Source organism: Phaseolus vulgaris, chromosome 2 (genome assembly GCF_000499845.2).
Source record: "Phaseolus vulgaris cultivar G19833 chromosome 2, P. vulgaris v2.0, whole genome shotgun sequence".
NCBI lineage: Eukaryota > Viridiplantae > Streptophyta > Magnoliopsida > Fabales > Fabaceae > Phaseolus > Phaseolus vulgaris.
The window spans coordinates 31,471,411-31,489,229 of record NC_023758.2 but is presented as its reverse complement, the minus strand read 5'-3'; the positions used below and the strand labels follow the sequence as shown (position 1 = coordinate 31,489,229).

General features: G+C 31.0%; 3 protein-coding genes across 3 annotated transcripts; 2 read left to right on the top strand and 1 right to left on the bottom strand.

Annotated features, from left to right (window-relative positions):
- Positions 1–4,598: 4,598 nt before the first annotated feature.
- Positions 4,599–5,738, bottom strand: LOC137809695 (probable WRKY transcription factor 29). Its single transcript, XM_068610790.1, has 2 exons — positions 5,351–5,738; positions 4,599–5,121 (listed from the first exon to the last, which is right to left on the bottom strand). The coding sequence occupies exons 1-2, from the start codon at positions 5,716–5,718 to the stop codon at positions 4,734–4,736; spliced, it is 756 nt and encodes a 251-aa protein (XP_068466891.1). The 5' UTR covers positions 5,719–5,738; the 3' UTR covers positions 4,599–4,733.
- Positions 5,739–6,384: 646 nt separating this feature from the next.
- On the top strand, positions 6,385–9,317 carry LOC137811440 (meiotic recombination protein SPO11-2). Its single transcript, XM_068613199.1, has 11 exons — positions 6,385–6,549; positions 6,631–6,714; positions 6,890–7,019; positions 7,114–7,251; positions 7,488–7,576; positions 7,686–7,814; positions 7,961–8,055; positions 8,208–8,270; positions 8,384–8,460; positions 8,550–8,677; positions 9,036–9,317. Exons 1-11 carry the CDS (start codon positions 6,469–6,471, stop codon positions 9,168–9,170), a joined length of 1,149 nt encoding a protein of 382 aa, XP_068469300.1. The 5' UTR covers positions 6,385–6,468; the 3' UTR covers positions 9,171–9,317.
- Positions 9,318–11,216: 1,899 nt separating this feature from the next.
- LOC137811439 (2-C-methyl-D-erythritol 2,4-cyclodiphosphate synthase, chloroplastic) lies at positions 11,217–13,499 on the top strand. The gene is made up of 2 exons (XM_068613197.1): positions 11,217–11,926; positions 13,136–13,499. The coding sequence occupies exons 1-2, from the start codon at positions 11,459–11,461 to the stop codon at positions 13,367–13,369; spliced, it is 702 nt and encodes a 233-aa protein (XP_068469298.1). The 5' UTR covers positions 11,217–11,458; the 3' UTR covers positions 13,370–13,499.
- The last annotated feature ends 4,320 nt before the right edge of the window (positions 13,500–17,819 follow it).

Here is a 17,819-nt window from a genome sequence, read left to right as displayed (position 1 = left end):
CAGTTTCTCTTAAACTTTGCGGTCTTACAATACCATAAAATATTTAACACTCTAAACAAAAATATACTCTAATAATAATTAAAATAAATAATTTTCTTATTTTTGTAATTATCGCCCTTAATCGTATTAATACTTAAAAAAATTTCTTTGTTACTTTCTTTACAATTTATATTTTTCCTTAAATTTTTTTAAAATGTCGCATTAATTATTTAATATATAAATTTTATTAAACAATAAATTACACCTAATTTTGTCGACAGCATACATGATTAGTGTCCCCTCACTTGTATGCATAGGTTCAAACTATTACCGTATTTGTGTAATTTTTTCAATCACTATTATAAGTTTGAATAAATAACTTTCATGGAATGATAACTATAGATTTGAATGATGCAATCAGACATATTTGACCAGTCGACTATATTATCTTTTTGAGGGTTTATTTTTTTTTTTACATTTTATTGTTTTTTTTTAAATTTTACTTCCGATTTTATAAATTAATTATTATTATAACTAATTATTTTAATTTATAAAAATTAGTTTTTTTTCTATGATTTAAATGTGATAGTAAAAACAACCAGTTTTAAATGTGATAGTAAAACGCATGCAAATTTTGGATGGTGAAACTTACAAAACAATAATAACAATAATGGAGAGTGTAAAAAGTTAAAATTATTAAATAAAAATAAAATTTAGAGACAAAAATATTAAAAATACTATTAATTTTTACATTAGTTTCTATTATCTAGATTTGATAGAAAAATCTTAATTAGTTACCAATTTATAAACTATTTATAAATAATAAAAACTAATTTAGAAACCAATAATTCTTTTAGTCTTTAAAATGATATCTAATTTAGTCACTATAGCAACTAATTATTTTTTATCTTTAAAATTGATTTTTATTTAATGATTTTCTTGTAGTGGGTTAATATATTTCATTAAAAATTTAAAGGTAAAAATGAAAATGATAAAAAATGGTAAGAAGAAGAGATGTTTCTTATTTCTCTTATGTGTGTATTACATCACTTTATCTATAGAAAATATATAGGGAGTTTCTCTTCCCAAATTACAATCTAATTAGGTAGGATACTAATCATTCTATCATTATTAAATTAATTGTATATAATTGGGTACATATCATAGCATACAATATTTGCATATAATTTGATAATTATTATTTCTTTAATACTCACCCTCGAGTTTGGTAGGGGAAGATCATTAATCCCAACTTGTGTCATAGCGTCAAAAAAGCCGTTCATTGCCTAGTACATATGAAGGACTGATTATCCCAACTTTTAATTTTTCTCGCACAATGTGGTAGTCTATCTCAATGTGTTTCGTTTTGTGCGTTTATGAAATACTGGGTTTGCTGTTATATGTGATGTTGCTTGATTGTCACATAAAAGTGGAAGAAAAATTGAGTTGGCAAGTTACATGACATCTTTAAATCATGCAACACATATCGCAACCAAACTATCTCCAAATAAGTATTGGCCATCACGCGGTACCCAAAAAAATAGAAGAACCAAAAAAATGCAATACCCAGATACTGATCTCCGACTTGTCTGACAACCTCCCCAGAGTAATAAGCTGTCAATGTTAGATTGTTTTCGAATGACAATAACAATCCTTATTCTGGTGATCCTTTGGTGTACTCGCGACATCCCAATGAGATTTTCGTGGATCCTGTATATATTGACTTAGGTCCGAACCGAAAATGCTGTCAAGTCGAGTAACCGTGAGGTATATCAGTCGTCCCACGAGTCGCCTGTATTTGACTAGATCCTTTAATAACATCGTTGGTGTGAGTTTTAGGTATATGAAACGCATATTTTCTGTGGGACATGTAAATACCAGCTTTGGAATGCGAAAATTCAATCCCTAGAAAATATTTTAGGTCTCCAAGATCTTTAATGTGAAATTGTTGTAATAGACAATCTTTAACACGCTGAATTTGTGTCATTTCCTGTCAAAAAGAATATCATCCACATAAATCAAAAGGGCAATAAATGATGAGTTATTCTATCTTGTGAATAGAGAGTAATCTGTCTTGGACTATTGAAATCCTACCGATTTAATCACATGAGAAAATGTTGAAAACCATGAGATGTTTGTTTGAGACCATAAAGGGATTTGTTGAATCAACGTGTAGAATGAAATTAAATGGAGAATGAAATTTTATTGTGCTTAAAGGAAAGGTAGCCTTGTATGTTTAGCTTTGGGACAAATACTACAATTATTATGAATGAGAATGAGATTTTTACAAATAGGGATAGGTAGTAAGGAAGATACAAGTTGTAGACACGCCGGAGAAGGATGTCTGAGGCGCTTGTGCCATTAATCAGGATCAGTCGATATTTGAAATGCGTGGGCTTGGTTTGGAGGAGGGGACATGTAGTATAAGTCTGCGTTTTGTTTACCGAGCCAATCATCCTCCCCGTAGCCAAGTGCTGCCAAACGCAAAAACGACACAACAATTTAGTGAACTGGTTATCTTATTAACGAACAACATGAAATTTAAATTAAAAGAAGAAACACAAAGAACATCCTTGAGAGTGATTTTGTCATTGAATTAATTGTGCCCGTAGATGAGATGGACGCAGTTGAGCCTCTGAACATATTAACATTTGAAATAAATGATGATGAAGTGTGTGTGAAAAATTGTGAATCCGATGCAATGTGATCGGTTGCTCCGCTATCCAAAATCCATGATTTCGTAAAAGCAAAATTAGAAGAGGAGTTATGGGCAAACAGAGCTACAGAGCTAACAAAAGTGCCACTTTTACCGTTATTATTGAGCGAGTAAATAGCTTTGCCAATTACTGAATTTGCTCGGCACTAAAGCCTTGTACGAGGTTTCTATTGAACTTGTTACTGATGTCTTCTTTGCCATACATGATTTTTATTTAGGGGATAAAAATGGAGAGGTTGTCAGGGCACCCATAGGTGCTCTAATACCATATAAGAAAATGATAAAAAATGGTAAGAAGAAGAGATGTTTCTTATGTGTCTATAGAAAATATATAGAGTTTCTCTCCTCAAATTACAATCTAATTAGGTAGGACATGAGATTCTATCATTATTAAATTAAATTAATTGCATATAATTAGGTACAATATCATACAATGTTGCATATAATAATTATATATAATTTGATAATTATTAAAGTAGAAATAAATAAATAAATAAAATAAATGTATAATATTTTAGAAATATTTTAATCCTATTATACCTGAGAGTTGGTGAAAAAAAACAGAAAGACGGTTCCCTACAACCAAAGAGTCATACCCAAAACAACTTTAGAACTAAAATCTCTTATAAACACATCCCAAAAAAGTACAAATGACCAAGCATAATTGACCAAAGACTATATGACCAACAAAACACATCCAACATGCAAGAGTTCCCAGTTGTTACGAATAAGTAAAAGAGGAAAGTGAATGCTTCAAAATTACAAATATTCATCCTTCTCTAGCATGAGCAACATTATTGCCAAAAGATCGTTCACCAAAGAATAGGTTCAAGAAACATCATAGAGTGTTTTCTAAGCTTCAAGTGCAACATGCAACCATTCCTTCATCTCAACAAGATCAAATATAAACATCCAACATACAGACCAACAACTAAACAGACATAACATATAAGAAAATGGATATAAATACTCCTAATAGCACTTCCTGATTCTATTGAAGCACTTTATCAAATATCATGCTTAACAATTCATGCTTTTATACGTGTCATGTAAAAAACCTCTTCACCATCTATCCTAACCTGCTTAAATACTATGTTGTTTCTATGATCCCATGGTAAAGACAATTAAATTGCAAAAAAATAATTTCATGGTGAGTAAGGTGACACGATGACATGGTTAACCTTTTAAATTAATATGGACAATTAAAATATAATTTAAAAATGACCTTTTACTTGTATTAGGTCATCAAATCAGATTTTGTAAATTATTTGTTTTTGAACAAACTCGACAACTAATTTATAAACTAGTCAACTAATCTGTAGTAAAACAATCACGGCAACTAATTTATAAACTATTTAATTGGCCGGTCAAACTCTAACTTACTTCAAAAACAATACCACGCAAAATTGATCTAATCAATGGCTATCTCATTCTTAATTTTATCACTAATTGAATGTTAACGATTGAGTAAAATAACGAAGTAGTGGATTTATTGATAATAAATGTTCGAGTAAACGCCTATTTCAGATTTTTTTTATTTTATTTTAACGATTGAGTAAAAATGTTTTTATTTTTCTTTAATTTTAAAGTAAAGCCTCAAAAAACAGACAACAAATTGTAGTATTAGTATGTGTCTGATGGATCCAATTACCAAATTTGGAGGAGAGGGAGGGAGAATTTTCATAAACGACGAGTTCAAATTTTAAGGTAGGTCAAATACATCTCTTAAATGTTGTGTTCTTCGAATACGTTTTTTTAAATATTGTGTTCTTCAAACACGTTTCTTAAATATTTTATTCATGTTAAACATCGACATACATATATGTATTAGCGGTTCAATTATTTATTAAGTTTTTGACAATTTTAACATAATATTAATATAATTTTAAGAGAAGAAATATATTAATTTTTAAAAAAAATCAAATTTATTGTATAAAACAAATAACAAATCATTTTGAACAATATTTTTCTGTAGTCTATGCAAGGATGCAAGTCCTTTTACCACCTTCTACAAAACCTTCCACTTTCTTAAGCTCCTTTACTGTTGAACTTTAAAACGCTCATGCTCAACTTCCAGGGCCTCCACAACCACATTTATCCTTGAAGAAAGAGTCTGCATATCATCACTATGAGTTGTTGGAGGTGCAATGGTGGAACTGCCCCTCCCTGTTCTTGAGTTTTTGCGAGTTGGGTGAGGACTATGTTCTGCGGTGTAGGTAACTATCAAAACTCCGGGATCCAAATGGCTAAGTTCCACGAATTTCCTAGCCAAACATCCTTTGGAGCTGCTGCATCTATAATAGCTTCGTGGATAGGGTGATCCCTTTATTGGTTTCTGCCCATATTTACGCCATGCCCATGGATCTGACACACCATCTACCGCGTTCATATGTTTCACCACCCTCTTCTTGTTCTGCTTCTTTTTGCTGACAAATTAACACTCGTATTATATAACATATTGAAATTTATTAAGTAATGTAGTTTACCCTCACAGCTATACCAACAACTATATCAATCATTATAAGATAGAATTTCCATCCATCCATTAATGAAATTTCATAATCTATGGTTCCCATCTCTAACAACTTTTAATGTAACGAAGCAAAATTATACATGGAACATCAATTTAAAAATTCAGTTGGATGAATAATTTACCTTTTTCTGCATGTAGATGCTTCCGTGTCGTGCAAATCTTGTGCTTGCACGTCTACTTTGTTTGATAGTTTGAGTTCTTTGACATTTTTATCTGGGATAGGTTGGGAACTTGAAATGATGGGATGAGGGTTGTGATGAACATTGGGGTAGAAAGGTTTGTAAATCTCTTCCAATTCATTAAGCACCGTTTTGGTTTCTGAGAATTCCTGAAAATCGTAAAGTAGGTCATCTGGTTCAGCACAAAAACCTTGAGAAAGAATGAGATTCGGGTTGTCCATAGTGGTGGCTGGGGCAATGGTGCATCCCACAATAGATTGCAAATCCCAAACCATTACGCGTACGTGCAAGTTCTTCCAACTGCATATCATATATATATAGGAGAAGGTAGAGATAGGGATGATTGAGTCAAAGAAGAAGATTACAAGTTTTTGGAGAAATTTCAACCATGGTTTGGCTATCTATAATCATTGTTAGTTTGTGTTTTTGAGGCTTTAAGATTTGACTAGTTGTGGGTACATAGAAGTGAAAGTGTGAAAAGCTTTTGTTCTTTTCCAGCATTTTGGTGCCACTTTCTCCTTTTGATGAGTATTGTCCTTTGTAGAATCAGAAAGATGTGTCGTGTGTGAGCACGCATGTACAAGACAATGGAATCAATCTTGCGGTTATCCGATACAAGACAACAGTGCGGGCCGACAAGGAAGAAAAATACTAATTATTCATCTGCGCTCTCTCTCTCTTTTCTTTTTCTCTCTTATTTTAATTGACACAAAAAGGTGTCCACTAATTTGGTGATGGTGCTTTTTAAAAAAAAAACAAGTTGGAAGTTGAAAGTGGGAGGTGAGGTGAATAGCAATTAACATGGGCCTGCTGTGTTAGTCTGCTAGTAGTCCAGTCCAGTCCAAATTGTTGAGCTTCTTCCAATTTCTCCAAATCAAAAAATTACATGAATAAAAAATAACCATATAATGTTAAAGAAATTTGATAGCAATTTGTAAAATAAGTTATATTCCTTTTTCTGGAATGACTGTTATATATGTATTTAAACACATGAAATTGCTATCTTACTGCCATTGCGCGCCAATTATACAGTTACGGAATTCTAGAGATTTCACGCTCCGATGGAAGATCTTCAAAATTCGACGCTAAAATTCTTCTCCGATCAAGAGCTCTGTAATGCCGATATCGTCCCTCCTGCTCAGGTAATAATGCTCTTTCAACATCCATCCTTTTTTGTTTTTCTCTTTCTCTTGATCGTGCCAGTTTCGTTTTGACGCGTGCAGGTCCGAGCGAGAATTGAAGTTTCTGTACTCAATTTTCTCAAAATATTAAATGCATCTAACCCTGCCATCTCAAATTTGCCTTTGGTACGATTTCGATTAATCATAAGCTATAATCTCCCTGTTTCACTTGAATAAACTTTTAAACACTACTTTACCTTGTTCTAGTCACTGTGTTATCTTATTCTTAGCTTATTTGCTATCAGAAAACAAATATGAATATATTTCAAATTTTAGCTTAATAATCCTAAGAAACAAACAGATTCAGAGAAAATATAGCAATAGTCGAGTCATTCATGGCCTGTTGACGGAACTGTCACGTGTTTTTCTCTCCAATTCCATATCGACAAGGTCTCTGATGAGACCTATTGCAGCAAAGGCCTTTGTCAGGGGTACAGATTGCATATGCAGTTTTTTCATTTTTCTTATTCTTTTCTTTCCAATTTTTTGTGCTTTTGAGATATAAATTTAATCTTTGACTTGCAGTGTGGAAGGCGATGGAGATCTGCTATCAGATATTGCTTCAGGAAAAGCGTGTCACGCAGAGGGAGCTCTTCTACAAGCTGCTCTGTCTTTCGCCAGACCTGTTTCCTTCTCAAACGCATGTTAACAGGACTATCCAAGGTTATTACTACTGTGTCGTTTCCTTTTGGATAATCATTTATAAGAAAAAATAAAATGAAACTAGTTTTTCGTTAATACATAAATTAATTTATAGATTTCTCATTTAGTTTATCTAAATCTAATTTTAATTCATGCTTATGTTAGTTCTAACTAATGAGTAATACTATTTCGTTTATCTTGTTTTCTTTTCGTAAAATTTTAAAGTTCTAACGGGAATATCAATCTGCGCCAAACAGATCTCGTAGCATTGCTTCGGTGCAGTCGATTCAGTCTTGGAATCATGGCTTCTAGTCGAGGACTCATTTCTGGCCGTCTGACTTTGCAGGTTTCTCGTGAATCCTTCATTCGAGGATATTGCAATTTCAGTATTTTATGGCTAGGGTATTTTACACGAATTGTTTGATGAAGTATTGTAAATGATGTTTCTTGTACAGGAACCAGGCAAAGAGGTGGTTGATTGCTCTTTGTGTGGTTCTTCTGGATTTCCAATTTCTGGTGACTTGAATTTGTTAGAGAGATTGGTTCTACATGCAGATGCTCGGTACGTTATAATTGTGGAAAAGGTGAGCTTGTTAGAGGTTGTTTGGTTCATTCAAATTCCTAATTTCGCTGAACTATTGCATCATGCTATTTTGAAAGTTGAAACGTTCCGTACTTTCCCAAGGAAGAACAATACTTTTTTATACAGTAGTGTTTGGTTCTCTTTTAGCACGCAATATTTCAGCGGCTTACTGAGGATCGGTTTTTTCATCAAATTCCAAGCATTCTTATCACTGCTAAAGGTTATCCAGATATGGCCACAAGGTACCCTGTACACCAGTTTACAAGATATATAATTCAATATCTTAGAGCTCTTGCTTGATCTTAAAAGTTTGACACTATTATGTAATATATGGTACTGTTAATCCATTGATATGAGTGCTTTTAGTAACTGAAACGCCAAAGTTCAAATTCAGATTTCTTCTTTATCGGATGAATCGAGCTTTTCCAGATTTGCCAATTTTAGCTTTGGTGGATTGGTATAATTCCTTGTCTTTGTACCGATAATAACTTCCCTTTCAAAAAGATATTCTGTTCTTTTTTACGTTAAAAAATGTAACATTTTGTTCTACCCGTGTTCAAACTTATAAAGGAACCCAGCTGGATTAGCCATTCTATGCACCTTCAAATTTGGAAGTGTAGGAATGGGCCTAGAGGCATACAGATACGGTAGTTGTATAATCTCGTTATAACAAAAGTATAATAGCTCTAATGTGTTGGAAAGAAACTTAAGAAATGTTTTCATATGCATTATCTAGCTTGCAACGTCAAGTGGTTAGGACTGCGGGGGAATGATCTACCTCTGTTGCCTGACCAATCTTTCGTTCCATTGAAGCCAAAGGATCTGCAAATTGCTCAGAGCTTGATGTCCTCAGGAATATTACAGGTAAGCTATCAAAACCTCTGAATATGCCCCAACTGTATTATTTGCTTCCTCGAGTTTTGTTTAGTGATTTATGTTTATTACAATTTATTAAATTCGTTTTTTGTACAAGACATTTTGACATACGTTGCTATTGTGATTTGTACATTTGGATTGATTCCAATGATTCTGCATTATTAGATTTCCATGCAAGAAACTTCTGTGCACAATAACTGTATAAGCAAATAGGCCGTACTCAATAACTGATCTGTATAAGCATTATGTTAAAATTGATGTACATCAAGCATCATGTCCCTGAACTAACAGAAGAATATTCTGTTCAACCAAAGCGTGTTTTACTTTAACAAATGTTGTTTGACAGGATAATTACAAGGATGAAGTGGCCGTAATGATTCAGAGAGGAAGGAAAGCTGAAATTGAGGCTCTATACTTTCATGGATATGACTATTTGGGGAAGTATATAGCTAAAAAAATTGTCCAGTCCGATTACGTATAATTATACTCAATATATGTCTAAAATTGTAAAATAGAAAGCTAAATCAAAACAGGGAGGCTTTTCGGCGTAACGCAAATGTGTAAAAAGATTCTTGCTTACCAAAAATAAATGTTTGGCGGGCCCAATTTTTTTTAGTAAGATCATAAACTAGTCTATTAATATTTTTAAGAAAATATAATAGTTATTTATTTTATCTTCTTATGAATTTGGCAGATACTCTAACTAATTAGGATTTCGAATGGCCTATATTTTTATATTTTTCATATAAAATATCTGCACTATAGAAATAAATTATTTCTCTAGTTTTACTAAGATTTTTAATTTTACATTATAGTGAATAACAATTTTCTCATTTACTTTATATTTATTCTTCTTACTTGTTTACATTTCTCTTTTCTCTTTTCTCTTTACACTTGTTTTTGTTGGTATATCTCTTCATACAAGTTTTATTTATATAAAGAATAAAAGAAAAAAAATTATTAAAAAACAATATGAATAATTAGTGTGTCATATTTTTAAAATACATTTAAAGTACTACAGTTTTCAAGACACTAAAATACAATAAATGGATCAATTCACAAAATGTATTAGTCATATTTTCTAATTAATTAATAAGAGATTTCCAATAATAGAAGATTTCCAACGTGCATGCACATGCTCGTGGACACAGAAAAGTGAAGAAATCGAAGTTGCAGCTGCTATGGTATTCTTTTATTTTCGTCTCTGGTTGTGTGAGGCAGATTGCTATGGTTCAGGCTGCTGGTTGGACTTGGAGTGCTTGTGCATCACAGAGTGGAGAAAGTGAAGCATGGATTTGGCATGAAAGTATATCACTATTCCAGCCATGAGCGTACCATTATTTCAGCCACAACGCGACGGTATCTCAGTGTCAAAGACGGTAACGCGACGGTATCTCAGTGTCCCAGACGGTAACGCGACGGTAGTATTGGCTGTATTTTCGAAATATCACGAAACACAATCAAAGTACTAAGGTGTTAAATCAATTTTTGCAAACACTATCAATAAGAGCTTCCAAGGTTTCTTCCGATCTAATCTACAGGTTGCAGAAACCAAAACAATGTTACTGTAAATGGGAAGCATATATCAAATCGTGTCATCACGTGGCTGAAAACCTATCAGGATCAATCCAACTTGTTTTTGAGCGTTTTCTTTAAATATAAAAATAAATCAATAAAAAAGCTTTCATGTGTACCTCATATTAATTACAATAAAGATTATCTAACATTTTTATTTTCTCTCACTTCCATTCTACAATATATAATAAGAAAATATTTTTTTTAACTAATAAAAATAAAAATAAATAAAATAATAATATATCTAGTTATTAAATAAAGTGAAAATATAATTATATTATTATAAAGGGTTGTCAAGGGGTAATATTTGGGTGTCAAAAAATATTTATTTATTAATTAATTTACAATACATTTATTATTATATTGAAAGTCAATTAAATACTTTTCTAAATTTCTTTTGCTAGAATGAAGAAAAGTTATTATATTTATGGATTGATATAAAATATTAAAAAACATGATTATATTAATAAAATTATTCCAATAAGTAATATTTATGTATGACATTTTTTAATAATTTGAGTTATATATAGATGTTTCGGGTTTTTAAATTTTACTTCTTGATAATACTTAAAGATTATTATGTTGATTAAGATATATTCTTATATTTCACTAGGTATAACATGATCATAAAAAACGTAATTTCTATTCTTAAATCTTTTCATCCTCTGATATAAGACTACAAGTGATGCGGTATTAATTCATAAATCTTTCTGATGTCTAACTCAATATTATTAATGACATATAAATAACAACATAGAACTTTGTTTGCCTTGTTATTATTTATAAATCCATTCTAATAAATAGAGATAAAAAATATAGAAATAACCAAATTTGAAAAAAAAAATATAAAGGACCAAAATTAAATCATCTTAAATTAATTAAACCTAATTTCTAAGAAAGATTCAAAGAAAGACCAAGCTAAATAAGGAGAAGTAGAATCCAATTAAGAGTCAGAGTAAAATTCAATATTCAACTCAGATAATCTCTGGAATTGTTGGTTTTATTTGTTTTTTAAACACAAAGTCTAATTTGTGGAACTGAGCCGCCCCTAAAGTCTGCCAGTAACTCGTCCTACAACTCAGAAATAACAGAGAAACATAATATAAGGGACACTGCTGTTGTGAGCCATTCACACAAACAAACTTGTGTCGTGTCTGAAATTTGTTGTTGGTTCCCATTTCAATCGAAGCTTCAATGGCTATGGCAGCAACTTCCTCTACAGCATCTTCCATCCTCCTTCCATTCACAACAAACCCCAAAACCTCTCACCTATTTGCCTCTTTCCCTTGCAAAAACAATACCCTCCTTCCCAGCCTCCGTCTCAGACACATCTCAGCCTCAACCTCAGCTTCAGCAACCCCAACCCCCTCAATCCAAGTTGACAAATCTCCAGTCTCCGCCGCTCCTTCCAAGGTTCTTCCCTTTCGGATCGGCCACGGTTTTGACCTCCATCGCTTGGAACCCGGTTACCCTCTGATCATCGGTGGGATTAACATACCCCACGAAAGAGGTTGCGAGGCCCATTCCGATGGGGACGTTCTGCTTCACTGCGTCGTCGATGCTATTTTGGGGGCGTTAGGTCTTCCTGATATAGGCCAAATATTTCCTGATAATGATCCTAAGTGGAAGGGTTGTGCCTCTTCCGTCTTCATCCATGAATCTGTGAGTATTATCCCACAAACAAGTCTTCGTTTTTCTACTTTAGTTTATCTATCACTATCTGATTCTTGTTTGGGCATTTGTTTCCGTTGTATTATTGTTGATTTGAATTCAATTCATTTCCTGGGAATAAATTAAAAGGCCTTTTTTAATTTAAATATGCAGAGTTAGAATTGAATTGGAATCTGGAATTTAAGTATGGTGTTAGGGAATGAAAGGAAGCATAATGGAATGCCGTTATTTCTTATTGTTTAAATTTTTTTAATACAACATGGAATGAAACTGTTTATACTGTTCAATTCTATCAGATAAGTACTCGTATTGCCCTCAAAAACGGTTCCTATTTTTGAATTTTTGTTGAGTTGCTTGATTTCCCACTCTGCGTTTACCTGTTTTTATTAGTTTTTGCATGCGTAGTTTTTAGAATCTGATTCGAATGATTCAACTCTGCATAATCACATATGACTCTGAATCACACAATACAGGGGTGAATTGGTTCAATACCGTCTTCGATGTGAACTACCCACTTGAATGATTCATTATTTTTCATTCTTGTCTTTCTTTCTCCAATTCTCGTTAAAGTTTTTTTATCTGTTTGAAAGTTAGATAACCTTAAATTGTTAAATGATAAGCAAATGAAGGAGCACTTTTGATCACACCCTATTCTTGGTCAACTTCTTTTTCTTTCTGAAGTTTCACATTGCACTTTCTTATGATATGTGTGCAAGTTTGGTTTGGCAATTAGAACCCCAAATTCACATTTCAGATTTGAAAAATAGAACTCATTCATAGTAGTTTCGATTCGGCATGGATGTAAAGAATGAATCCACATTTGACTTCATCCGATGCGAAATCAGTCATGCACACAATCAATTTTGCTGTCTCATTCCTTTAAAATAAATTCAGTTGTAGCTTATGATTTTGTTGTGATGCTTGTAGTTAAGCTTCTTTTATGTCACTATAGAGATTATTTGTATGATTTATTTAGTTGAAGTTATTTTTCATTGTATCTCAGAATCCTATGATTCATAATTTGATTACTTCATGTCATTTGGTTTGATATGTATTTGCTATATGATGGCTGATTGACTGTACAATGAAATGATATTTGATAAATATAAACTTTTTTACGAGGAATATGATTGAAGATAAGTTGTCCAACTGCTGGATACTTTATCTGCAACTTCTGATCTGTGTTGTGGTATTTTACAGGTTAGACTTATGCATGAGGCAGGTTATGAAATTGGAAATTTGGATGCTACATTGATACTTCAGCGGCCAAAACTGAGCCCGCACAAGGACACTATCAAAGCCAACTTATCTGCATTGCTTGGAGTGGACTCTTCTGTGGTAAATATCAAAGCAAAAACTCATGAAAAGGTAGACAGTCTTGGAGAGAATAGAAGTATAGCGGCACACACAGTGGTTCTTCTAATGAAAAAATGAGAGACAGTCTAGAAATATTGTGGAACATGATGAAACTTTAGTCTGTAGAATTCTCATAAGTTTATGTGGTTTTAGCTTGTGGTGTACTGTTTATTGTTTATCATATCAAATAATTCACCCTGTTAGCAAATTTTTTATTGTAGAGCTCTTGCCCTGCATTTTGCAAACAACTTGGTAGCTTTCTTTATGTTTTTTTGTCATTTTGGAAATAAGAGTGACCTTGTATAGGTCGGAACGGAAAATGCAGAAGCAAAAATATTTAGTTATGTCTGTGTATTATGAGGCTTAGACACTCCTTTTAAATGACGTCTTCGTGTCATATACGTATAGGTTATTGACACTTGTAGAACATCTCTCGGTGAAATGTCCAATTCAAAAAATATTTATTTGATTTTTGATAATTTTAACACGATTCTAACACAATTTTAAAAATGAAAAATACATTAATTTTTTAAAAATTCAAATTATATGTGATTATAAAAATGAGGAACAATTTTAAAAAAAAAACAACTTTTGTTTTAAAAAAAATTAAAACATAATTTTTTATTGTTAATTTATATAATATATAGATTCTTGTCTCTATATATCTCATATTTTAATATTATATTTATTTTCGTGTTCGTTTTTTATCATATCTGTGTGAGTGTGCTACTTTTAAAAAAATAAGAAAAAAATAGGAAAAATTGCTGTGGATGTTTTTTTATTTGAAGAAATTTAAAATTTGATGATTATAATAAGAATTTCTAATCATATACAAACAGAATTCTAAATTTCATTTTAAAACAAAAGCCTTTAGAAATTCAGTGTCAATCCTTTAATTTTCTTGGGTGTGCAAATGATAATTCAACCACAGTATTGTTTTAAATGAGTGTGCACATTTCCAATTCATGTGAGCTTGAAGGAGCTTAGTGTTGGTGAGGGACTTTTTGGCACCTACCACAGTATATTATGAGATTATTCAGCACATTTTTTAAGTGTTGTAAATGTGTTATCAGAGAGTTAGTTTTTTATTATTCTGTACCTACTTTATCTGCCCAAATCCTTCTGAAATTAGATTATTATTATTATAGGAATATTAATGTTGGATTACAGATCTATAACTTCTGAATTTGGCACTTAAAGTTGATAGGATTTTATGCAACTTCTTTTAGTGGAGAGAGTTTAGTTCTTTGGAGATTTTAACCAAATGTTGCAAATTTTAATCGAATTTACAAGAATTGATAGATTTGAATTTTTTTTAAAGAAATGAGTAAGAACACAATTTTACTCTTCTAAAGTCGTTATGCTCTAAGATAATTTCCATTTTGTTTTAAAATTTACAGTAAAATTGTCATGAGTCATAACGAGTTTAATTTAAAAAAATTATGAAGATGTCACTAACCTTAAAATACTGAGATAAAATCGTCAGAGTTACGATAATTTCAGTGTAAAGAAAAAAGTCGTGCACATAAACTATGAAAAAAAGGAAAATAAATTATTTAAATTATACTTAAAAACTATAATTATATTTATTTAAAATATTTTTACGAAGAATTCATGCACTACCATAAAATGTGAAAACAGGGAAAACAATTATTTGGAACATACTTCAAAACTATAATTATATTTATTTAAAATATTTCTACGATTATAACGTGATCGTGACATAAGTAATATTAATAATTACTGCATAGATTTATTTTTATGTTTACTCTATTACTTTAGCATTATTTAGTATTATTCTAAAATATTAAAGACTTTTATCCGATATTTAATGCTATTCTTATTTAGTACATCTAAATATATCAATATTTTTTAATTACTAAACTACTTTTTTTATTGAGTCATTTATTATAAGTTTTTACTATTTTATTTTTTAAAATGACTTATTTTATTTAATTACATATTTTTGTGCTCCTATTTTTAATTATGTCATTTTTCCACTCTTATAATATTATTTTACCACTATTTTTCAAAAAATATTTGATTTTTTTAAAGTATTACCTATCTTAGCCAGGTGTGATGAATGAAAGTGTCTTTGAGATCTATTATTAAGTAAAATATTTGATTTTTTTAAAGTATTACCTGTCTTAGCCAGGTGTAATGAATGAAAGTGTCTTTGAGATCTATTATTAAATAAAAATATTTGATTTTTTAAAGTATTACCTATCTTAGCCATGTGTAATGAATGAAAGTGCCTTTGAGATCTATTATAAATAAAAATATTCCAGGATATATTTAATAAATGAAAGTGCCTTTGAAATATATTATTAAATAAAAATATTGCAGGAGATTTTCTTAAATTAGAGTTTTGAAAATATTATCACTTTCATTCAGTCACATATGCCATTTTAATAATTAAGCATCTAACTTTTCTTTAACTTTATTATTATTTTTAAACATGCTTTCAATTTTAATTTTAATAATCTGATAGTTCAGTTATTGAATCATCTCACGTCATTATTCTTTTATAAATTATCAATAGTTAAAATTACTTTGGTAAATAATTTTTTGTGTTTATAAATATATGAAATGGATTGAGAAAATAATTCGAAAAAAGTAAAGATTTTTCACCGTAAATGTATCTATTATAAAAAAAATGGAAGATGCCAAAATTAGAATGTCATTAGAAGAATAAAAGGTTTGTTAGGTGGATTAATGTCATTAAAGAAGACGAATAAAAGGTTAAAGAGTATAAATAAATATTTGTGAATAAGATTTATTCATAAAGAATTTTTTCATTGGTATAATAGAATTCCATCTAGTGTAACATTCCATAATTTACGTATAACTATTACAATACAAGTTCTACCAGATCCTATACAAACTTGGAGTTTTTCAAAACATTCCTAATACATGATTAAGATTTATAGAAATACAAATATTTACATATCCACAGCTCAAACTAAAACTCTGAAACCTCTAAGGCTCTCCTGCACATGTATCGTCATCTGCTCGTGTACATAGTACAGTCATCGTTCAAACACAACAAGAAAAAAAAAGGGTAAGCTAGTAAAAATAGAATTTTATAATATACACACTTAAATCCAAAGAGAAAATCAAATTACATGATCAATTTCTCAAATTATTCAATTTTCTTCAAATCTTCACAATAAAACAATCACATAGATCTCACATGGATCTACACATCCAGAATATTCAACAAACAACGTTTTCCGGAAGACCCGTATTAAGTAAATCCTACCAGAGACTAACATCTAATCCAAAGATTACCCGACCAGCGAATCCAACAGAAAGGATCAGGTAAGTTCAATACAACCCAAGTCGTGCATCTCATGTCACGGTACAGTGTGCATGAACTCCCCTATCAGCTTCTCACCACCTGATATCTTAGTCTATGTGGCTTAGATCATCAGTGGAGCTCGTAGATCTTTGTTACCACATAGGCATCAATACTTAATACGCAACAAACATCAGTTCATACATTATCCCAAATGTATGAATTCAATTTCATACCATTTCGTCATACAAAATCATTCAAAAAGTGATTCACAATATTCAAAAGTCTATTTGACATTAAAAAAATAACACTTTAATACTAAATCATCAAAATATAATATTTTTACAAATTTAAATAATACAGAAACAAACAACCCAATATATAAACACACAACATCCCTGCAAGAAAAATTGAATATTGGGACCACACCCCTTCCGCATTCCGCATTCAAATCTTCTATCCTATGGTGCTATTAAAAATTAAATTTAGCTTCCCTTGCCTCAATTGTTTGTTTTCCAAGCAACTTTTAGAATTTTATTCCCCATAGGATAAACTTCAAGGTTTACGGGCCTAATGCAAATTATCCAAACAGAACAAAAATTCAGTATATAATAGAATAAGTTGAGAGGATTAAACTTCTCAACTGGCCCCACCAAGATTGATGACTAAATCCTAAGAAAAAACAAAACAGAGAACAAAGGATATTTAGAGTAAAAATGAATTTACTTTGTTTGAAAATCTGATTGGGTAGAAATGTTCCTTAACTCCTCAGCTACAGCGTAGTACGATCAGATTCTAAAATAGATGAGGTATGAAGTGAGAAATTAAGAGAGAAGATAAAAGGGAGAGAGAAAGAAAAAGAAGTTTCGTGTGTGTGTGGGGGGGGGGTTGACTTCTGTTTCTTTATTTTGTATACTATTACATCTAGTCTATTCTTAAAATTCTTTATTAATACGTATAGTCTACCTATGTATCGTTTTTGTTAACATATGGGTTTTTGTCTAATCTCCCATATTTATGTATTTTTCTTTTTTTAATAATATTTTTTCATGTGACAAATGATTGTTGTTACTTGAGATGTCAGTATAGTTGAAATGTCAAGTAACATAATACTGCCTAACATAAAATCTTTTTATATAAAAAAAAAAATATTTGTGAGTGAAAATAAGTAACTTTTTAGAGAGACTTAACAAAAGAAAAAAAAAATAGAACAAATTTCATTAATCCACC

Coding starts and splice junctions, on each gene's coding strand:
- LOC137809695 (XM_068610790.1), bottom strand. CDS start 5,718: ATGATATGCAGTTGGAAGAACTTGCACGTACGCGTAATGGTTTGGGAT. Junction 5,122..5,350: donor GCATCTACATGCAGAAAAAG/GTAAATTATTCA, acceptor TTAATTTGTCAG/CAAAAAGAAGCAGAACAAGA.
- LOC137811440 (XM_068613199.1), top strand. CDS start 6,469: ATGGAAGATCTTCAAAATTCGACGCTAAAATTCTTCTCCGATCAAGAG. Junction 6,550..6,630: donor ATATCGTCCCTCCTGCTCAG/GTAATAATGCTC, acceptor TGACGCGTGCAG/GTCCGAGCGAGAATTGAAGT. Junction 7,815..7,960: donor ACGTTATAATTGTGGAAAAG/GTGAGCTTGTTA, acceptor GTTCTCTTTTAG/CACGCAATATTTCAGCGGCT.
- LOC137811439 (XM_068613197.1), top strand. CDS start 11,459: ATGGCTATGGCAGCAACTTCCTCTACAGCATCTTCCATCCTCCTTCCA. Junction 11,927..13,135: donor CCGTCTTCATCCATGAATCT/GTGAGTATTATC, acceptor GGTATTTTACAG/GTTAGACTTATGCATGAGGC.